The sequence below is a fragment of the Erinaceus europaeus genome, chromosome 2, assembly GCF_950295315.1.
Source record: "Erinaceus europaeus chromosome 2, mEriEur2.1, whole genome shotgun sequence".
Taxonomy (NCBI): Eukaryota; Metazoa; Chordata; class Mammalia; order Eulipotyphla; family Erinaceidae; genus Erinaceus; species Erinaceus europaeus.
In genome coordinates, this window is record NC_080163.1 from 137,548,291 (window position 1) to 137,570,095 (window position 21,805).

At 46.7% G+C, this 21,805-nt stretch overlaps 1 protein-coding gene across 2 annotated transcripts in view; it reads right to left on the reverse strand.

The window, feature by feature from the left end:
- Nucleotides 1–670: 670 nt before the first annotated feature.
- The window catches only part of WWP2 (WW domain containing E3 ubiquitin protein ligase 2), a 191,561-nt gene continuing 170,426 nt past the window's right edge, over nucleotides 671–21,805 (reverse strand). For both annotated transcript variants that reach the window (XM_007524578.3, XM_060185261.1), the window contains 14 exons: nucleotides 17,663–17,717; nucleotides 13,762–13,843; nucleotides 13,110–13,238; nucleotides 12,681–12,756; nucleotides 12,335–12,406; nucleotides 12,006–12,094; nucleotides 9,981–10,140; nucleotides 6,203–6,336; nucleotides 5,783–5,923; nucleotides 4,987–5,107; nucleotides 4,284–4,388; nucleotides 3,759–3,855; nucleotides 3,530–3,602; nucleotides 671–2,599 (listed from right to left, as the gene is read on the reverse strand). In XM_007524578.3, coding sequence (XP_007524640.1) covers nucleotides 2,500–2,599; nucleotides 3,530–3,602; nucleotides 3,759–3,855; nucleotides 4,284–4,388; nucleotides 4,987–5,107; nucleotides 5,783–5,923; nucleotides 6,203–6,336; nucleotides 9,981–10,140; nucleotides 12,006–12,094; nucleotides 12,335–12,406; nucleotides 12,681–12,756; nucleotides 13,110–13,238; nucleotides 13,762–13,843; nucleotides 17,663–17,717 — 1,434 coding nt within the window. In that variant the 3' untranslated portion in view covers nucleotides 671–2,499. The remainder of the gene's footprint in view (nucleotides 2,600–3,529; nucleotides 3,603–3,758; nucleotides 3,856–4,283; nucleotides 4,389–4,986; nucleotides 5,108–5,782; nucleotides 5,924–6,202; nucleotides 6,337–9,980; nucleotides 10,141–12,005; nucleotides 12,095–12,334; nucleotides 12,407–12,680; nucleotides 12,757–13,109; nucleotides 13,239–13,761; nucleotides 13,844–17,662; nucleotides 17,718–21,805) is intronic.

The window sequence follows — 21,805 nt, forward strand, 5'->3', positions numbered from 1 at the left end:
CATAACTAACCAAGCAGTGATGATTTCTGGGGTTAAGCATGGGAAGAGCAATTTCCACTTGATTATATCTTATTTGAATTGATTATGAGACACCTGTATAAATGTGTGGATTTTGTTAATTTTCTTCAAGTATAGTATTACCCTGTCAAATGGGGGAAATATAAGCTTGGGGGGGGAGGGTAGAATAGCTAGTGAATTCTTCTAATGGAACTCCAGGGAGAAGACATTCTGGACATCTCTGCTTCCTTTGAGAAGAGTCACAATTGGGGTAAACATCAATCTGTGACAAAGATATTTCTGTGTCAGATGCAACAAGGTTCTTTAGTGTGGTGATCTGTGTCATCTTTGTGCCTTTAAGTGTTGAAAAGTGGATGGTATAGGCTTTCATATGACCATGAGCTCATCTTGGGGTTTCCCTCTATCAACATGGAACTTAACACACCTTAGTAAATGTTTCTTAAGTGAATCACTTCCCAGAACACTGTCCCAAGCAGCTGCTCTCCCAAGACCACTCAAGCTATAGCCATAGGTTCTGGCTGCATAATCACACACCACTTCTCAAAACCATGAAGTCACAGGACACCCTCCTCTGCTTCACCCTGGAGGATCTGGGCAGCCCAGAGAACTTGTCAGTATGATGGAGATGACAGATATCCATGCCGATGCCACCTGCAGCTGCTGATTGTTTATTGCACAAGAAACTGGCAATGCCGAGGCAAAGGGTGGGCATTACAAAACAATCTGGTGACCGACCCAGGGCTACCAAAGGGCATTCCATACAGACACCTCAGTTATAATACATGTATGTACAAACACACACACACACACACACACACACACACACACACACACACACGGACACTCTGAACACCCTGAAGCCTGTGACTTCCAGACTCCACCCCCACATGGCAGCTTACACCCCTACCTCTTCCCACCCCACGTGACAGGGGTGTTTCAGGAAAGCATAGCAGTCAGAAGGAAGAAAAAAAGGATGTGGTCTGGTGAGTTGAGCCACCTGAATCAGCACACACCACAGAGCAGACAGCTTTATCCCACCTAGGGCTGGGAACAGAGGACAGGAGAAGATATGGAGGGCAAGCCTGTCCCTATAACTCCAGAAGGCCCCATGACCACCTGGGGGTCTGGCTGGGGTCCTAGGATGCTCACTCAGATTAGTCTTCAGCTAGTGTTCAATGCTAGAGCATGGGGGCCTGGAGTGGGGAGTCAGCCCCCATCACCACAAGCATCCCACAGGAACAGTTCTCCTTTGAAGGAAGGGGAACATAGCAAGATGCTACCTCAAGGTTGAAGGGAGGCCCAGAAATCAAGTCAGCCTGTGACAGTTGCTCAGGACCCTTCTGCTAGCTAATGCATTTCATCCTCAGTGGGGATGATGGGCCCACCTGGAGCCCATGTGGTCCATCCCTTGATGTTGCCTAGGTCATTACATCTAGCAAAAGGAGTACGTCTCTACTAAAGGCAGAAGGCTGGGTGGCACTGAGGACATCACCACCTTCCCTATCCATCATAGCTCCAGGACCAAGCACCTGTAAGACTGAGTTGCTGGGTCAGGTCTGCCTGAGCCACAAAACTGCTAACCAGGTTCTGAAAAGGAGCAGAAGTTTGTAAAATTCTTGGACCAGTGGTGCTGGTTCCCCTCAAGGTCCCAGCAATGCCTGGTACCCCAGCTTCATAGGAGAAACTGACAGCAGCATACCAACAACAAAACAAAAGGCAACTCTACACAAGAAATGTTTTGAGTTCATGTCAAAGGGAAAAGAAAGTCTGAGGGAGTTTGCTGTCTCTATCCCACTGACACCCAAGCAGCTGATACATAGGACCTTTTATTTGCTGGAAAGGACCAACTGGCAGCACTGAACAGGGAGGGTCCTGATGCTTAGCCCCCACAACTGGGGCCTTTCTGGTGGAGAAGTGGGAGACCTGAGTCCAGAGTTCTTGTTGCAGAAAGAGCTCCTCTCTCTCAGGCCTTTGTTTTATACAGATAATAGGAAAGTTCTATTTATAACAGAACCACTTTTACTGGCAAAGATCCTGGGCCTCCTCAATCTAAAACAGCTACCCTAAGCAGTCCCTCCCCTTCTTGAGCAGCCCATCTCCTCCTTCTTCTAACTAGCTGGTGAAGCCCAGAGCTTCCAGTGTCCCCTTTTTACAGAGGGAACCTCCCTGTTGCATACTCACACATACCTAGTGTTGGTCTAAGGAGAGAAGGAAGGAGAGCTCTGCAGAGAGGGTAGGTCCTCTAAACTTTGCAATGGGTGATGGGGCCAAAGGTGACATGGGGACTTTATTCCAGACTGTCACCAACGGGGGTGGGGGGTGGGGGTGGGGGTGGATAAGGCCTCATGGAGTCACGCTCTGCTGCCCCCCAGTGTGATGACAGCCCCACACCATCTGTAGTCACCATCTGTAGCGGCCTCTCAGGAGGGAAGGACTCATGACTACATGTGTGCTGGGGGGCTTGGGAGTGGGCAGCCTAAGTTACTCCTGTCCAAAGCCCTCAGTCTCCTCAATGGCATACAGCAGTTTCTCCTTCAACTGTTCATAGCTCTTGTATGGTGGGAGATCCAGGCGGTTGAAACTGTGGAGAGAGGAAGGCAAAGTGTAGGCATGGGGTGGTCAGCCCAGTCCTAACCTGGCCGCAGAGGAGCTCACAGACTGTAGTGTCACCTCAGCAGCCAGTCACAAGGTGCTCAAGGGTCTTGCTCTATTATGTTTTAATGCTTCAGGGTACTTGGGCCATGGAGGGCTTAAGGAAGGAGGCGAGGTAGCCAAGAAAGTGGGTGATTTGGCAGGAGGTTACTTGGGGCAATTATGCTTTGTCTACTGGAATAGAGTGTTTCAACACTTAAGGTCTTTATTTATTTCAAAAGATAGAGCACAGAGTGAAGTTCAGCCACTGTATATACAATGCCAGGGACTGAACTCTGGGCCTCAAGAATGAAACTCATGCACTATATGCTGGCCCATTTCCTCAGTCATGAGTGCTTCCTCATTTAATATCTGCTACATTGCTAGGCCTATAACTGCTGCTCCAACTTTTCAAAGATCAGAAAGGCCAGGCAGAGGCAGCTTGGGCAGATCATGATCCCTTTGCTTTAATTTAAAACTCCAGGATAATGCAAAGGAAGTCAAGGCCCCAAAGTCTCCCTCATACTGGGCCGCCTTTATAGTTCATTTGATCTGTGAGGTTCAGGTTACCTCCCACTAAAACCAGCAAGCTCGAGAGTTGGGCAGTAGTGCAGCAGGTTAAGCGCACATGGCACGAAGTACAAGGACCAGTTTAAGGATCCCGGTTTGAGCCCCTGGCTCCCCACCTGCAGGGGAGTCGCTTCACAAGTGGTAAAGCAGGTCTGCAGGTGTCTTTCTCTCCTCCTCTCTGTCTTCCCCTCCTCTCTCCATTTCTCTCTGTCCTATCCAACAACGACTAAAACAATAAAACAAGGGCAACAAAAGGGAATAAATAAATAAATAAATAAATAAATATATTTTTAAAAAATAGCAAGCTCACCAGGTGTGACTTCTGGGCAGCCAGGTTTCCTTGCCAACCTTGTCAATACAAAATTTCTGTGGTCCGTTGCTACCTGTTAGTCAGATACAAACACAAAAACAACATAGAAGACAGCTATGTCCCTTCTGAAGCACAGGTCCTCCATGCCAGCCACCCCACACACAGACAGATCAATTCCAGTCCTTGTCCCCATCCAAGGGGACAGCCAATAGTGCAAGGAAAAGCATACCAATGAGCTCAGCGAACCCCCCAACAGGCAGGCGGCAGGTCCCTGTGACAAACTGCAGCAGCCGGATCCTCTTCTCATTGTCCATCTCCTTCACAACCTGGAGGCCCATGAGGGACAGGTGGGTCAGGCCCCTACCTGATCCAGAACTTGGCCCCAACCTGTAACTTCCCACCCAACTGGGCCCCCCCTTTGAGGCTGAGCACACTATGCCTAGGTTGGGTAAGGGTGATAGACACTAACCTGGAAAACCTCAAAGCCACACTAAGAGGCTATGTTTGCAGCATGTTCCCACTAGTCCAGGGGTACCTGGGACCCAGTATTCTCATGCCATCCAATATCTGTTTTCAATATTTCTGTTTCTTTTGCAAAGGGGGAGGGGGTGAGGGTGGCAGAGAGAGTGTCAAAGGTGGTAACACAATAAGTACCCTTGAGTTTGCAGTCTAACTAGGTCTCATCTCCTTTGCTGCGCTACTCACTCTGCCAACACTTTGCCTTGCCCCTGAGGACAAGGGTCCCAGGACCCACCTGCCAGAACCACTGGATCTGCTTGCTGTTCTTGGTGTAATGTCGGTAGATGGTGTTCTTCTGCCAGTCACTCATGTCTATCTCCTGCATGCCGCACAGCATCAGCTGCAAGGGAAGGCTGTCAGCCACCCAGCACCCCAACCCCAACCCCAAGCCCCTCATCCACTCACTAGTAGGCGAAATTGTTCCAAACATTTCTATTTTTTGTTGGCAGATTTTTTTTAAAGCAATGATCTATTCATTTATTTTGTGTGTGAAAGAGACCGGAGTACCACTCAGCTTTGAAAAATGCAGTAATGGGGACTGAACCAAGGTCCTCATGCATGCTAGTTCTGTGCTCTAATGCTGAGCTATATCCTTAGCTCATATTAACTTTTTTTTCTCCTAATATCAGTTTATTTTGCAGGAGAAAGAGGAAGATTGAAACAACCTTCTGGTATATGTGGTGCCAGGCACCAAACTTGAGGCTTCCAACATGCAAGTCCTGTGTTCTATAAGGTGATCCACTTTCTGGACACAGGCTACTCAGTAACATAGATAACGTGTGTTTTAAATGTGGATCCACTCTAAATATGAGCCCCAAAGAGGAGGGAGAAAGGGCTACTGCTGTAGTACTGGGAAAATGTGGAATTTTACTGGTGAGATTTTGCCAAACTACAAGATCACCCAAGAAGTTCAAGGTCCCCAAAACCTCAGTTCTCACCTCTAGCTCTTTCTCATCAAAGTAGCGCAGCCATTCCAGCGGGGCCACCTCATTAAAGCCATCCAGAAAAGCTTTGGTCTGCTCCTCCACACCCCTAGTGAAACGCCAGTCAGTCAGCAGCCTAGAGGCAAAGACAGGCCATCACTGGAGCCCAAAACCTACCACTCAGGCACAGCTCAGGGTTGTGAGCATTATAGCAAACAATCAGACATCTAGCCTGCTAACAGTTCCAGGCCACAGACTATTATCACTCACAGTAATGTAGAGAGAACAGAGTCTGAAACCTCCTCCTCCTCCTCAGCAGGCCCCGCCTGGCCCCCAATCATTGACTGAGCTTGAGACATGTGAACATTAAAGGGAAAACCAACAAACATAGGAGAATTTCCATGTGAAGACACAAAAAAAATAGTGAATTTAAGAACACAAAACACAAATTCTTTCATTTAGGGAGAAAGAAGAGGGAGATATATACATTTCATGCCTCTTCAAAGCAATTAAGCTCTGTAGTCTTCAAGTTGGCCGCTAGGGAAAATGTGAACAACAGAGAGGCAGAATGGGCCAGGGTTCTGCTGCCCAAGTGCTAGTCAGCATGTGACTGGCCTGAAAAAGTCATCTAAAGTCCATGGAAATGGTTCTTGTGATCCTTGACCTATGACTCACACATGGGGGACTGACAAGAAGATGCCCCAGAGACAGGAATGAGTAACCCTCTCTCTATGGCCAGCTGTTTCACAGTTTGTTGTGTCTCAGGTCCCCTCTGCCCTGACGTCCTGGCTCCCCAGCACTTGGAACTCACATGATATATTCTTCCTTATTCTCCTCAGTCACTCGGATGTTCTCACCACCTTCCTTCAGTTCATGTGTAGTCACTTTGCCCAGGATCTCCATGTCCTGGATGAAATACAGCTCAAGGCCACATTCTTCTAGGTTGTTTTCTCTGGGGGACAGAGACCAAGAGGGAGGATCTGAGAAGGACTTTCCCTAGATCCTGCTCTACTGCTCACTTTTTCTGCCCACAGAACAAAAGGACACACAGGTAACTCAACAAGTAGAGCACTGGCACGGGCCCTCTCCCTGACATAAGGAGAGAATTCCAGAACTTTCCTATTGAGGGAGGCAGTGGGGGAACCCCCCAGCAGAGAAGACGAAGGCTATTAGTACCTACTCCTCAACTAAAGCCCTCTCCTCCCAGTGTGGGGCTTAGCAGGAGGCTCACTTAATCCAGATGATAGAGTTGTAGAACTCAGGGTCAATGGATTCCAGGTCTTTGAGGGTTGGTCTCTTGTTGAGCATTCGCTTGTAGAAAGGGAGGGTAAAACCAGTGTCAATGAACTTTCCATGATACAGAGCCTATGGAAGGAGCAGACATCGAAAAGAAGTTTATTATGTCCTCAATACACCTGTGCACCTAGTGAGCCTGAGGATACAGAGGTAGTGTTTAGGAAAGAAGACTTAGGGGTAGGGGGCCAGGCGGTGGTGCACCTAGTTAAGTGCACATATCACCAAGTGCAAGACCAGGGTTCGAGCCCCCGCTCCCCACCTACAGGGTGTACACTTCACAAGTGTTGAAGCAGGTCTACAGGTGTCTATCTTTCCTTCTCCATCTCTATCTCCTCACCTCTCTCAATTTCTCTCTGTCCTGTCAAATAAAGAATAGGGAGGAAAAATAAAGGAGGTAAGGGTAGGAATGGCCTCTAACAGTGGTAGATTCATCATGCAGGCACTGAATCCCAGCAATAACCCTCGTGGGCAATATATATATATATTAGATTTAAAAGGAAGGAAGGAAGGAAGGAAGGAAGGAAGGAAGGAAAGAGAGGAGGAAGGAAGAAAAGAAGAAAGAAAGTGAGAGAGAGAAAAAAAACTCTTTGTCCAGACTGGAAACTTGGGACAGACTCTTGTGGCCCCTGCAGACCCTGGGGCAGTGAGCAGGTTGACGCTACTCAGGAACCCAGGCCCAGTACTGTGCTCCAGCAGAGATCTGTCTGCTCTCCTAGAAAAGACACTCAATACAGTTCGAAGTGATTGCCAAGACTCACTGGCATCCAAGAGTTGGACATCAGAGGCAGCCAAAAATAATATAGATGCCTTGGACACCAGGAACTGGTGGGCCATTTGGTGAGTAATAGTCTAGGGGTTTGTTGGTCTGTCCTGTTGGCTGCTGGGCCAAGCAGGTCTCTGGATCTGAGAAGAATGTGCCTACTTTCTGAGCCCTGAACTGCAGCTAAGAATTTCCAGATGAAGGGAAAGGACTTATTTAGTCATAGGTTCTTAGGTCTTCCTACAAGGGGGAGCAGGCAGAGCACTTGGGAAGTCAGGGAGAAGCAGGGAAAGTGAGCTGTGAAGTATCCCCACTGCACTGCGGCAGAACTGTAGTAATCACAGGCTCCTACTCCCCAATCCTGTTTTTTCACACTCATGATGAAATACTCAATAGAGTACACTAGATAAATAAAGATGTTCCCATTTCTAGACAAATAAAGACGCTGTGATTTTCCTTACTTATGTCTACCCACCATCTGACAGATGCCTCCGTCTTCTACCAACCAGTATAAGTTCTTTTCTAAGATAGTGGAGTCTCTTAAATCCCCTTCCTGAAGACCCAAGTGTTTCAATTGAATATTCCCCAAAATGTTCCCACCAATGGCTTGTGACAGAGGGTGACATATTCCAGAAGTGGGCAGCAGGTGGGCAGTTAAAGCTACACACAGGGGCTGGGTGGTGGCGCACCTGGTTGAGTACACGTGTTACAATGCACAGGGACCCGGGTTCGAGCCCCCAGTCCCCACCTGTAGGGGGAAAGCTTCATGAGTGGTGAAGCAGGGCTGCAGATCTCTCTCTGTCTCTCTCCCTCTCTCTATCATTCCCTTCCCTCTGGATATCTGACTGTCTCTTTCCAATAAATAAATAAAGATAATACAGTTTTTTTAAAAAAAAAAAAAAAGGTGAGAAAAAAAGCTACTGAAGGGATTGCCCCATTTTCTGGAGGGAGGCTACGTCATTCTACTTTGCCACTCAAGGAAGACTGATCCTGAAACGAGTGCAGCCTAGAATGTTTCCAACTGTAACCACAGACTACGAGCTCAAACAGGCAGGGACTCAAAGGTTATACAGGCTCTTGTGCCAAATATGAATATAAATGGATGCTGGATCAGACCAATGGGGTAAACAGTTAATTGTATTTATATAGTCTCTTCAAGTTTAGGAGCTACTCTTTGCCCTAACCCAGCTTTTTAGTTCTATTCTCAACTTTGCCTCCACCTTCCCAGACAATATTTTTAGCCCACTTCCATGTTAACTATCAAGCTCAAAAAAAAAAAAAAATCACTAAAGTTATGGGCTCCTAGGAACATACCTAAAATAGACTTCCTAGCTTCTTACCACCCTAAAGTCCCTATTCTTACTGGCTCTACTCATACTTTTGGGTTCCTATTTTTTAATATTTATTTATTTATTCCCTTTTGTTGTCCTTGTTGTAGTTATCGTGTTGCTATTAATGTCGTTCTTGGATAGGACAGAGAGAAATGGAGAAAGAAGGGGAAGACAGAGACCGGGAGAGAAAGATAAGACACCTGCACTGCCTGTGAAGTGACTCCCCTGCAGGTGGGGAGCCGGAGGCTCGAACCGGGATCCTTACACTGGCCCTTACACTTTGCACCACCTGTGCTTAGCCCGCTGCGCTACCGCCCGACTCCTTGGGTTCCTATTTATTAAACATTTTATCCTATCTCATAACTTACTACCTTTAAGTCACAAAGTTACAAATGCTACTATGATTTCATCCTGATTTCCCTGGGCAGATGACCTTACCATTATGTCCAAGAACCTCACCACTCCAGAGCCCTACCCCACTAGGGAAAGATAGAAACAGGCTGGGGGTGTGGATTAACCTGCCAGCGCCCGTGTCCAGTGGAGAAGCAATTATAGAAGCCAGAATTCCTACCTTCTGCACCCCAAAAATAATTTTTGTCCATACTCTCAGAGGAGAAGAAATGTTAGGGGAAGATGACTAGAGGACTCTGAAACCCAATTCTATCAGGACTCAGAGAAAGAAGAGGAAGAAAAGACATTCAGAAGTAATAATAGGTGTAGGTACAATTTAAAAAGGAAGAGAAGGCAGGACCATAGAAAAACTGGGCAGACAGACAGACATAGAAATAACAGTCAACCCATATCTGTGACCTTGGGAGAACCACTGCAATTTCCAGTGTAGGGAATAGGGACCCAGAACTATTGGTGGTAGGCATGGTATGGAATTGTACCCATGCTCTATTCTGTAATTTTGTAAATAACTAAGAAAATAAAAAAAGAATAAAGGACAGTAAGGGAAACATAAGAAAAAAAAATTCCTACAGGAATCGGCTCACAGAAACCCTCTCAAGGCCTCTGGGGTGACCTCTGAGAAAGGGCTGTACTCTCTTAAGAACCATCTCTAGCTCTTTGCATTTATTTATTTATTTTTTAAAAGAATTTATTTATTTATTCATGAGAAAGATAGGAGGAGAGAAAGAACCAGCTATCACTCTGGTACATGTGCTGCCGGGGATCGAACTCAGGACCTCATTCATGCTTGAGAGTCTAGTGCCTCAGCCACTGCACCACCTCCCGGACCACTATTTTTTTTTATTGTTGTAGTTATTGTTGTTATTATTGATGTTGTCATTGTTGGATAGGACAGAGAGAAATGGAGAGAGGAGGGGAAGACAGAGAGAGGGATAGAAGGATAGACACCTGCAGACATGCTTCACCGCTTGTGAAGCGAACTCCCTGCAGGTGGGAAGCTGGGGGCTCGAACCAGGATTCTTACACCAGTCCTTGCACTCTGCACCACATGTGCTTAACCCACTGCACTACTGCCCCACTCTTGCTCTTTGCATTTCTAGTTAGGAGCTCTACTAGGGGGTGGGAGTTCATAGTGAGGAGCCAGTCTGAGGGACTGCTGTTGTGTAGGGCCTGGCCAGCCCTGGCTGGAAGCTCATGGCAGTGATTCTTACCATGGCAATGAACCTGCCAATGAAGCGGAAGTAGGTGAGGTGGTCAGGGTTGATAGAAGAGGCAGGGTTGATTTGCAGGCAGTAATTGTTCTTTCCGGCGTATTCAAATAAACAATACATGGGGTTGAGCACCTCGTGGGACAGGAGGAAAAACCACTCTCTGTGAGAGAAGAAAAACACAAGACTAATGGGTCATTTCCTGCACACATGCACTGGAGAGATGACTCTCCTCTGCTGTCTTCCTCCAATTGGTCTGAAGGCAGTTCAACCCCACTAGGTTCAGCACCAGAGCAGAACAGCATCAGTCTAAGGATGAGCCAGCCTACTGCTGCAGTTAAGGATGATACTCAAAAAGACATCTGTGTACACATGTGTGTGTTGACTCCTAGGTGGTACATCCTGGGAGTTTGTACCCTATATCCAGAGCTTTAATGGCAGAACGGCTCCTTGCACCCTGGGGTGACCATACACTGTTGTGCTGGCTGTGCACTGCAAAAGATGTCTATGTCAAAGTATTATCAACTTTTCATGTTTATGTAAACGATTTTCCTGAAAGTAGTTGTCAAGCCATTTTTCCCCTTCTGATGAAAATAGGATATTATAACCATTGTCCAACATGGAACTTGTAAAGGGTATCTTTTTCTAAATTTTGCAAAGGTACAGTATAAACAGCAGCCACCCTGCTTCCAGCCTACCTAAGTAGGTGGTGTAATATGAATATATGGTAATGCATTCCTAACTCCTGCTACAAGAACTTAAGAATCCAAACTGCTGATTATAAACCTCAGCCCCACCAACTATACCACTTACATCTCACTTTTCTTGCACTTTGTCCTCCGCTTGTCCCAAGCTCCACCACCATTCCTTTTCCCCGTGCTCCCACATATTTCTCTGAACCAACACCCACGTCTTGGCATCTCTTTGTACCCTAGGTATAAGTCTCAAGCTAGAGTCCTTTCCAGCTTGAAATAAACCAGCAGGGAGATTTTTAAAGGGGGTAAGTCCCTGGCTGCTGGGATGTTTGTGGCCGGGCAGATGAGAAGTTCTTCGATGCAGAGGGTGCCCCGGTATCCTGTCCGTGGTTCTACCCTGTGGTAGAACAGCATGACGTAACCTACCATAGGGTAAAACCACTGGCAGGACACAGAGAGACAGACACACACAGGGCAGGAGCCACACCAGAAGCCCACCAAGCAGAGCCTGGAAAGGAGGTCACCGTGGGAAGAAAGAGCAATTGATCCACAGGGGCCAACACAGTGGGCAACGCCACCAGTGAACAGAAGACCAGAAGCAATTTAACCCAACACCAAGCAAGAAGATGTCCCCACTCTGTGAGAGGTCAGCAGACTGAGCGATCACCGCAGGCCAAGATGCTCCTTCTCCCTGCCACGGCCATTGGGACCCACCATTCAGGTCAATATTTTACAAAAGAATTTAGTGACTTTTGTAGAGGGACTAGGGTGAGAGCAAGATAATGATTTGTGCTCATTCAGGGTAATATCAGCCTTAAAAAAAATTAACCATGTGCAAACAGATCCCACAAAGTATGGACATCGAGGCCCTTTGGATTATGACACACACAGCTCATCATATGTGTCAGGGACACACTTACACAACTCACTCAACCTGCTCTGGCTGCCTCCCTCAAGAGAAAGAGAAGTCCAGGGTTGACCTGACTGGGTCACCACATGGCATGATATTTAGCCATATCCTACTGGAGTAGAGAACTAGTTAAAGTGTGGGAATAATAGCATATTGGTTGGTAAAAGAACTGTGTACATTGAACACCTTTCCCAGGAGCCCCCAGCCTTCCCATTACCCAATAACTAAAGGGTTAAATTCTAGTCCAACAGGGGACCCCTGGAGGCTTCTTCCCACATCCGTTTGCACTGGCTGTGCCCACTCCTGCAGATGTCTGAGAGTTCTGGGAGCCCATCCGAGTGAAGAGGAAGCAGTTCTCCAGTCGAGGGTCTGTAAACTGGGGAAGTGGGGTGTGGCACAGCCTTCCAAGGGTGCTGAGCTCACCTAGCAATGCCTCCATAGTCCAGGCCCTCCTCACCGCGCATGATGATGTAGAGCCGGCGGCGCAAGTCATACGGCTTCATGTTCATAATCTGGGGAGACAGAGCACAGTGCCCAGCCTGCTATTCTCCCTACCACACAGGCAGAAGACAAGGGTAGGGGTGGGTGGGGAGAGGACTCCAAGGTTTGCTCTTCAGTAGGTAACAGTTACCAAGGCCCTTGCCCTAGGGACTCTTAACTTGTGAACTTAACAGGTCACATGCCAGAAAACAAGATGGTAGCAGGGAGCTTCTACTTGTTCCTACTAATAGACACTAGGACTATTCTCTAACCTGTTGGAAAGAATCTTCAAAAAGTGTCTGCCTGGAAACGCTGATCTTCACGTGGCTGGGGAGGGCATTGGACTGAAAAGAAGAGGAAAATACAGATGAAACTTCAGATGGTGGCCTTAGTGGTGTCTCCTGTCCATATGAACAGGTTCCCCCACTCCCTAGGCCAGCACGGGAGGCCTTAGGCCCTTAGAAATGGAAGCTGACTTCCTAAAGATAACACCAAGCAGGAGACAACAACTGCTTGGGCTAAGGGACTAGTCCATCCCACATAAGACATGGAGCCAGCATGAGAAATCATGCTGAAATGACTCTACTCACATAGGGAGTTCTCAGTACTAGATCTTACATGGCAAAGGAAACGGAACTGGTGATACTTCCACCGAAAACTTCGATCATAGGCACCAGGAGAACCTTGCTTTGTCCTAGGAAGAGCAAAGATGTTCTGGGATTAGTGCTTTCTCAAAAGCCAACAACTTTCCTCATAGATAAACTGTGATTAAGTCATAATAATAAAAAACTTTTCTATAGCCCTAAAGAAAACATACAATATTCACCTAAAGACAAGTAAAGGCGTCAAAGGAAGGAAGTGACTAGTATTAGCATCCTCTTTAGATGTGAGGTATAAAAAGAAATACAGTCAGGCCTCTAGTTTTAGGATTCCTTGCCTCCCCTTCCCCAGTAATGTGACATTAACATTGGCCAGTAGGGGGCAGTAGGAGCAGTTGAGTCAGTCCAGCTGAGCCAACACAATGATGTCCCCATGGAAGGTCCTTACCCAGACTCAAATCCTGGGCGAGGATCCTTAAAGGTGGTGGTGCGAGTATTATGGTCCACAAAGTAGCGTACCCCCTCACTGGTGTACTTCATCTCCCACCCTGGGGGCAGAGCTGGCTCCTGGATCATTCTAGAAACACAAGGAATAAGGGATTAGGGATTAGGGGCCTGTCTCCCTTGCTAGCTCTCAATGGCTAGGAGGCTGGAGTCCCCCAAATTAGCTTTTTTATCTGCTTTTACCCAGGTCCCACAGACCCCTTCGGGTTGGGGTAAACATACCTGGACCCACCTAGGCCCTGATTTCTATTCTACCACAAGGAGAAGTCACTTCTTGGGTTTGAGTAGATGGCCAGAGTTCAGTGGCTACCAATAACCTTGAAGCATCTACTATCCCAGTCAGTTCCAGACTAGTTTCTGAGAGGGACAGAGTCTACAGAGTGCTGGGGGTGTCCATCAATCCTTCAGAAGTCAGAGATACTGGCAACATAGGCCTGTCACTCTGTATCCACCAGGAAGGTCAACCAAGGGAGCCTCTTTCATGCTCCCATAAGGGAAGCATTCTATCACCAGGGTCTTAGGTCCCATGAGTGAGGCTAAAGGTCCCAGAATATCAGCAGGTCCCTGGCCTGGCCCCTCCCAGCCCAATTCCTTACCCTTGGGTCCGAGGGTCTTCCCACTGGGTAGTACGTGTGTTATGGTTCACGTAATACACCCGTCCATTGTCCTGTCTCTTCTCTGCCAGGCAGGGAGAAAGAAAAAAAGATGTTCAGTCTGGGCAATCTAGAGGCCAATTTCTTTCCCTATTGGCCCCCACTTCTAGGTCTGAACTTCTTCCTGTCTCCATCTCCAACAACCTGGTAGAGAAGTATAATCTGCAAAATCAAGGCTCACACATACTTGTCAGTGGTGAAAGGAAAGAAGGAAGGATGAACCAAAGAAAGAAAAAGAGAAAGAACTGATAAAGAGGATTTTTCCCTGTTGGGGAGAATGGGAGAGCTTTTAGCCCAAGATAGAACATTGTCTGGGTGGGTAGTGGAGGGAAGGGAGTGTTATGTCTACAAGGAGTGGGAGCAACTGAAACCAGCTGAGACCAGAAGCTTAATTGAATCCAGCTGTGTGCAAAGTGAAGCCCCGGTCAGCCTTCCCCTCCATCCCAGCGCCTACCCCAGTCCCTTGTGGCTGGCTGGTCTCCAACTGGGCAACTGCTTTGTCCACTGGATGCAGCCAAACCTAGCACCTCTATCCCTCAAGCAGGGTTGGTGCAGGGCGGGAGATGCTAGATCACACCTCTCTGATCAATGCTCTGCACCACAGAGCCCATGTATCCACACCCTCGCCTTCTCTCTTGCCCAAAGACAAAGTTGTATTCCTCTAGGGGGTGGGGGTTTGTGCTAGAATCAAGCCCAGGGTCTCATACATGCAAAGCATGCACTCCACCACTGAGTTACATTCCCAGCCCCAAAAGCTGTGTTCTAAAACTCTCACATCCCTGCCAAACCTCTGTGTAGCAAATGTGCAAATAAACGTCCATCTGTGGACACTTAGATGGCCCATCTTCTTCTGATACCTACGCATGTACTCAAGACAGAGCAGTGTTTGGGGCTACTCAGTATTGTTTCCTTTAACTGGCATACTGAGAATGGTCCTGGAGTGCTCATGGGAGGGTACCTGGTCTCCAGGACAGAACCTGCTCTTTGGTGATTCTGGGCCTTGAAGGGGTGGCAGGGATGCTCACTCAGAGGCTCCAGGTGGACAAGAGGTGAAATCAGTGGCAAGAATCTTAAATCTGAGGGGTTACTTTTCCCAGGAAGCTCCAGAATCCTCAAATCTATTTAATACCTGAAGACAAATGATGCTGCTGGTTTGCCTTCTGTTACAATGACAGGGCAAAATTAAAAGAATGGAGATAAAATCAGTTCCACAGTGGTCCGGGAGGTGGCGCAGTGATAAGGCTTTGGACTCTCAAGCATGAGGCCCTGAGTTTGATCCCCAGCAGCACATGTGCCAGAGTGATGTCTGGTTCTTTCTTTCCCCTCCTATCTTTCTCATTAATAAATAAAATATATTTTTTTAAAAAAATAAGTTCCAGAAGCTCAGAACTAACTGAAGGCTGAGGAAGGAGTGGAGCTGGAGAGCCTGGCACCCTCCCCTCATGTATCAGACAGTTCCCAGTGTTGACCTCAGGATTGTGTTCTCTCTCTGTCTTATCTATGACTCCACAGAAATGTTTAAAAAATAGACAAAGGAAAGAAAGAAAAGATGGTTCTTGGAATGGTTCCAGAGCTACCACTACCTCAGAACAGCTATGTGACTGTCCCACAGATGGCAGACTTCCACCAGGGATCTGAGGGGTGTGAGCGACGGCTCCCAGCCCCCAAAGCTTCTGCTTTGAACTAGATTTGCTGTGTGTACTCTGTCAAAGACTAAAGTCAATACTAACCCCTGGAGGTGAGTGGGGGAGCAGGGAATCTGTCCAGCTGGTCTGGGCCTGTGCCCCTACTTTGGTACTACTCACTGTGGAAGCCCATCTCCACACAATATCATTACTGGGGAGCAGGGCAGAATGAGGGTAGGAAAGTCCTTGAGTGAGTATCTAGGCCAACCTCATTTTAAGAAGAAATGGACTCAGAGAATTCAGCCACATGGCCATGGTCATGGACCTAAACCCAAAGAGTTTTAAGTCCTGGGTCAATACATGGTGGGACCCACAGGACCACTCCTGTAGGAGCAGAATGGAACCCAGGATCTGAAAACAGCTCACAGATGAGACTCAGGAGGTGGTGTAGAGGCTAGAGCATTGGATGTGGGAGCATGAGGTCCTAGTTCTCTTTTTCCTCCTCCTCCTCCTTCTCTTCTCTCACTCTCTCTCTCTATCTCGCTATCTCTCTCCAGTAATATTTAAAAAGAAAAGAAAACAGTCCACAAAAGACTTAGGAGCAGACTCGTGCTAAAAGCTATATTCATTTGGTTTTGGTGCTCTCTGTTCACTTTGAACTCTTTCAGAGGAGATGTCTCCATCACAGCCCTGGTGAAGCCAACACAGAATGAAAGGATCTGTGAACAGGAAGGTTCCCTGGCCCTCAGTCAGAATATTCCCCCCTCCCTCAGTTTAGACCTTTATTATATTCTGTTTTCCTGATCATTCATAAGCAACACTGATTCTCTTATGACCATCTCATATCTATCACATTTGGCTTTTGTAAACTGTTCTTGAGTCCCCATTACAGCTCATGTTCAGTGAATATCAGTTATCAGAACTGGAAGAAATCAATCACTTAATTCTGCAGAGCCTTGAACAAAGCCAGAGTTGATAGCTGGAATCTGGTGGTCACCAAACAGATTCCTGTTTAATCTGATGAGCTTCTTCTGCCCAGTCAAAGACACTATGTGTAACTCTCATGTTTGATTTTCTGCCAGTCTCTATGACTCCAGTTACCTTTCAACAGCCCAGGGTACCAAGTGAATAATCTGTGTGTCTGGGGGAATACACTAGCAGAAAAATCAAGAATAAGCCTCACTAACAGGAGTTCTCCTAACAGAAGGACTGGAAAGAGTGTTAAAAAAAAATAATTCACCAAGTGATACCCTACAGGCCCAAGGGTGTTGGTATAGTCTTGGTAACTACTACCAGGGAGCAGCTGCATCTGCATTGTGAGAATTCAACTCAAAAGCAGCTCTTCCTAGGTGAATGCTCACCCCAGTCTGGTCAATTTCTCCATCTTTGTTAAGAAATACCCTCCCTCCCAAATAATGCCATCTGTGAATACCACACAAGCAGCATTTACCGTCTTCTGCTGGCCTAACCAATAAATTAAACCCTGCACACTGGCTCCTACATGAACTGCCCTCTTTGAATCCCAAGGGCACTTGCCATGTTGGACAAAACCCTTTCAGCTCAGAGATGAAAATAAGCTAAGTCTCACCATCTTTACTGACCCATTTTTGCAATGGCCACTCCATGCCAAAATAAAGCTTTGGTCTTCCCCAAATCATAGATACCCATCTCTCTAACTCATTATTGGCAGGTCACATGCTCCAGCGACAAAGAAAATCCATTTTGGTCTGTTTCACTGGTAATGATGCACTTTCACAGAGCTGCCATCCAACCCTCAACTCATCAGCTTCCCTCTGTTCTTTTCTGTAGCTGTGTTGCAAACACAAAAGATGGCTTCAGGGAGTCAAAGAAAGGCTGGAGATTAACATTTCCACTCCAAAGAACAGACCTACAACAAATGCTTCTGGGGAATCAATCCACATCAACATGTCTGAGTGATGGGAACAGGTGCTGGAGGAGACTCTTCAAAAGTCATGACCAAAGGCTAAGCACCCCAAGGCAGCTTGGAGACTTTTTTCATAGGGTCACCCTCCTTCAGTTCTGGCAGGGGGAACTCTATTCCTTTTTCAACTGTCCAGAACTGTTTTATTGGGACATCCCTGATAGCATGCAGGAAAGAAGTGAGAGGGAGGCCTGGAGGTGGATGAAGTGGGCATGGGAAGAGGACAGAGCATGGTGGAACATGTGTTGAGGGTTCAGAAGCAGAATTCAGTACTTACCCCAGCCAGGAGGGAGGGGGCCCAGCGGGTCATGATCAGTCAAAGTACTTGAAGACTAAACACAAGAAACACAGCAGAACACAGAGGTTAAAAAAAAGAAAGAAAGAGAGAAAAACCACGGTGAAAAAATAAACCCATAGATAAAAAAAGACAAAGATACATGTCTCTGTTAGAGCACTTTGGAGAGGGTACAGTGGGAGTTTTAAGTGGCATCAGCTCCTCTCAAGAGTCTTTTCTAAATAAAAATAAATAAATAAATAAATAAATAAATGAAAAAGGAAAATGACAAAAAAAAAAAAAAAGAATCCTGCACACGGAGGACCCAAACAGGTTCTGGGAAGGGTGATACGAAGGGTCGGATGATGTGCACAGATGGAAGTGGGTCTGGGCTGTAGGCGCTGGGAGGCCAGGGCAGGGCAGGGCAGGAGGGCCCGGGAGCAGGCTGCTCCAGCACACTCCACTGCTTCTCCACTCTGTTGCTGCTTGCAGCGGCCAAGGCGGCTGAAATCACCACCACCTCCAACTTTCTCCAAGAACCACACACGGGAGGGGAAAAATATCGCAGGCCTTTCCAATGAAATCATTCCCACAAGCCTTGCCCACGCCCAGAGCTTCCTGGCTGAAGGGGGGGGGGGGGGAGGCTGGGCCCTCCCCACTCTCCCCCCTCCCCTGGGTGTGCAGAGAGAGGGAGCAGGCAGGGGGTGCAACAGGCCCCAGACTGAGGGCACATTCATGCCCTGGGTCCCTCTCCTCCCCCAGGAATGTTTTGCTTCCCTTCACAAAGCACCTTTATTCTTCTCCTGCTTGAACCTGAAGTTGTTCAGTGTTCTGTATGTGCCTGTCTGTGGAGGTGGGGTTGGGTGTGTGAGGTGGTAAGGGGGGTTGGTGGTACAAGAGGTGGCGAGAGAGGAGACAGGAGAAAGAAAGGGGAACTGCTTCCAGGACTTTAAGACACTGTTTACATTAGAACCCCCTCAACCCCAGTCTAATTCAGCTTCAGGGTCCCTGGGGATGGGCTGCCTTGGGCCAAGAGCTGCCATATCCTGCAGGGAAACAGGGTGGGGGGTGGTGTGCTGTCAAAAACTTTTCATAGTTAAATAAAACAAGTATTGTTCTGCTTGCTTCCTTGCTTGTGGTCTTTTCTCCCCCAACCCCAGCATTTTTATTTCACTTACTAAAATTTAATCGTTACATTAGGGGATCAAGTTCTCAATGCAGACTTGGGGCTGACTGGCTGGCCCAGTGTAGGGTTGAAGGAGCCACACATGAGCAGGAGGATGAATGGAGCTCAGTCTGGGCTTGAGAAAACATTGGTAGAACTCAGCTGCCAAGGAACCCCCCTTTCACAGCCTTCCCTCTGCCCCCCACCCCAGCTGAAAGGACACAGAAACTTTCTTTCCAAGGTGGCAGTACAAGCAACTCTCCCAAAGCAAGTTCCAACAAAGACGTTTAAGTTTTAAAACCATAGGCTCCTTGATGGCTTCACAGAGCTGCCTTTCAGCAACAAGTCTCCTGTCTAGGCAGAACGAAGCTGCTCAGAGGTGTGAGAAGCTGGATTGGCCAAGATTTACAACCTGATTCCATTCGCTGCCAGGATGTGCCCAGAGTCTACATCACAATTCAGATCTAGCTGATGGTTGGGGGAGGGGGCAAAACATAACAGTAATCTAACAAAACCCTGCAAAATACACAGAGGTAGCTTTGGTGGGAGTAGAGCGGGATTCAACATCTCTCTCTCTCTCTCATATAATTTTTTTCAAAGATATTTATTTATTACTGGATAGAGACAGAGAGAAATGGAGAGGAGAGGGAGAGGTAGAGAGAGAGAAAGACAGAGAGACACCTGCAGCCCTGCACCACTTGTGGAGCTTTCCCCCTGCAGGTGGGGACTGGGGGCTTGAACCCATGTCCTTGCACACTGTAATGTGAGTGCTTAACCAGGTATGCCACCGCCTGGCCCCTTAACATCTCATAAATATCCATGTTTCTCATGTATCTTCAACTTTGTTTTGTAACTAATACACAAGATAGAACAGTAGCTATAAAAGCATTTGGCTTTTTTTTTTTTTAACAGAAGGATGAAAACCAGCATGTGAAATACACATGCATTTCAGATGAAGAAGCCAAATATAATGCAAAGCCTCAGTCAAAGCTGTAGCAATGTTCTTATTAAAAGAATTAGAGGGGGCTGCGTGCTGGTGCATCTGACTGAGTGCACATGTTACAATGTGCAAGGACCCAGGTTCAAGCCCCCAGTCCCCACCTGCAGAGCGAAAGCTTCACAAGTGGTGAAGCGGTGCTGCAGGTGTCTCTGTCTCTCTCTTTCTCTATCTCCCCCTTCCCTCTCAATATGTCTTTTCTTTTTTTAATTAGCGATTCAATATTGATTTACAAAATGGCATGTCAACAGAGGTTATAATTTCACACTGCTCCCACCACCAGAGTTCTGAATCCCAAGTCCCTCCATTGCAAACCACTGCAGTTCTCTCAACAATGCAGACATGGGTTAACTATCATCTCTACAACTATCTGTCTACATTTGCACATAATTGCCCCCTTTTTCTTCTAGGTCCAGTCCTCTCTTCCCTTCCAAAATACATATAACCTTATTATTACATCAAAATATCTCTCCCCTTTTTGTCCTCTCTCTCTGAGACCTGATGGAGCTAGAGTCCAGAGGCCCCTTATCTTCTTCCTCTTATCACTTTTCTCCCACTGGAAGTATGGAAAAAAGTTGTTTTGGGGGTACAGAAGGTAGGAGTTCTAACTTCTATAATTAATTCTCTGCTGGTTATCTGGCTGTCTATATCAAATAAGTAAAGATAATAAAAATTTAAAAATTAAATTTAAATTAAAAAAAAAGAATTACAGAGAAGGTTCAATTTAAAAAATTAAGGGAGCTGGGAAATAGCTCAGCTGGTACAGCACTGCACATGCATGCTTGAGATTCCCAGTTTGATCCCTGGCATTGCAGGTATTAGAGTGAAGCTCTGACTTATCTTCATCTCTGTCTCATGTGAAACACACACATTCTCTCTCTTTCATATGTAATAAGTTTTAAAAGGAACAAGGAAGTAGGAGGTAGCTTCTATGCATGAAGTCCTGAGTTAGATTCTCAGCTCTGCATATGACAGAATGATGGTCTGGTTCCCCCTCTCTCTAATAAATCTTTAAAAGTAAATTAAAGGAAGCAACATTTGGTGGAGAATGAGTGCACAATCCAGAAGCTTTCAGAAGTTCTGATAAGAAATTAGTGCTCAGAGAAATGCAAATTAAGACAACACTAAGATACCACCTCACTCCTGTAAGAATGGCATACATCAAAAAGGACAGCAGCAACAAATGCTGGAGAGGATGTGGGGACAGAGGAACCCTTTTACATTGCTGGTGGGAATGTAAACTGGTACAGCCTCTGTGGAGAGCAGTCTGGAAAACTCTCACAAGGCTAGACATGGACCTTCCATATGATCCAGTAATTCCTCTCCTGGGGTTATACCCCAAGGACTCCATAACACCCAACCAAAAAGAGGTGTGTACTCCTATGTTCATAGCAGCACAATTCATAATAGCTAAAACCTGGAAGCAACCCAGGTGCCCAACAACAGATGAGTGGCTGAGAAAGCTGTGGTATATATACACAATGGAATACTATGCAGCTATCAAGAACAATGAACCCACCTTCTCTGACCCATCTTGGACAGAGCTAGAAGGAATTATGTTAAGTGAACTAAGTCAGAAAGATAAAGATGAGTATGGGATGATCCCACTCATCAACAGAAGTTGACTAAGAAGATCTGAAAGGGAAACTAAAAGCAGGACCTGATCAAACTGTAAGTAGGGCACCAAAGTAACAACCCAGTGGTGAGGGGTAGACATGCAGCTTCCTGGGCCAGTGGGGGGTGGGAGTGGGCGGGAGGGATGGGTCACAGTCCTTTGGTGGTGGGAATGGTGTTTATGTACACTCCTAGCAAAATGTAGACATATAAATCAGTAGTTATTTAATATGAGAGGAGGGAAATCAATTGTATGTCTCAAAGTTTCTCAAAAGACAAACTGAATCTTTTTAATATATAGGCTGTGTATTTGATATGCAGACTCTCTCAAAAGCCTAGACCAAGTAGATTAGAAGCATCCAATAGCACA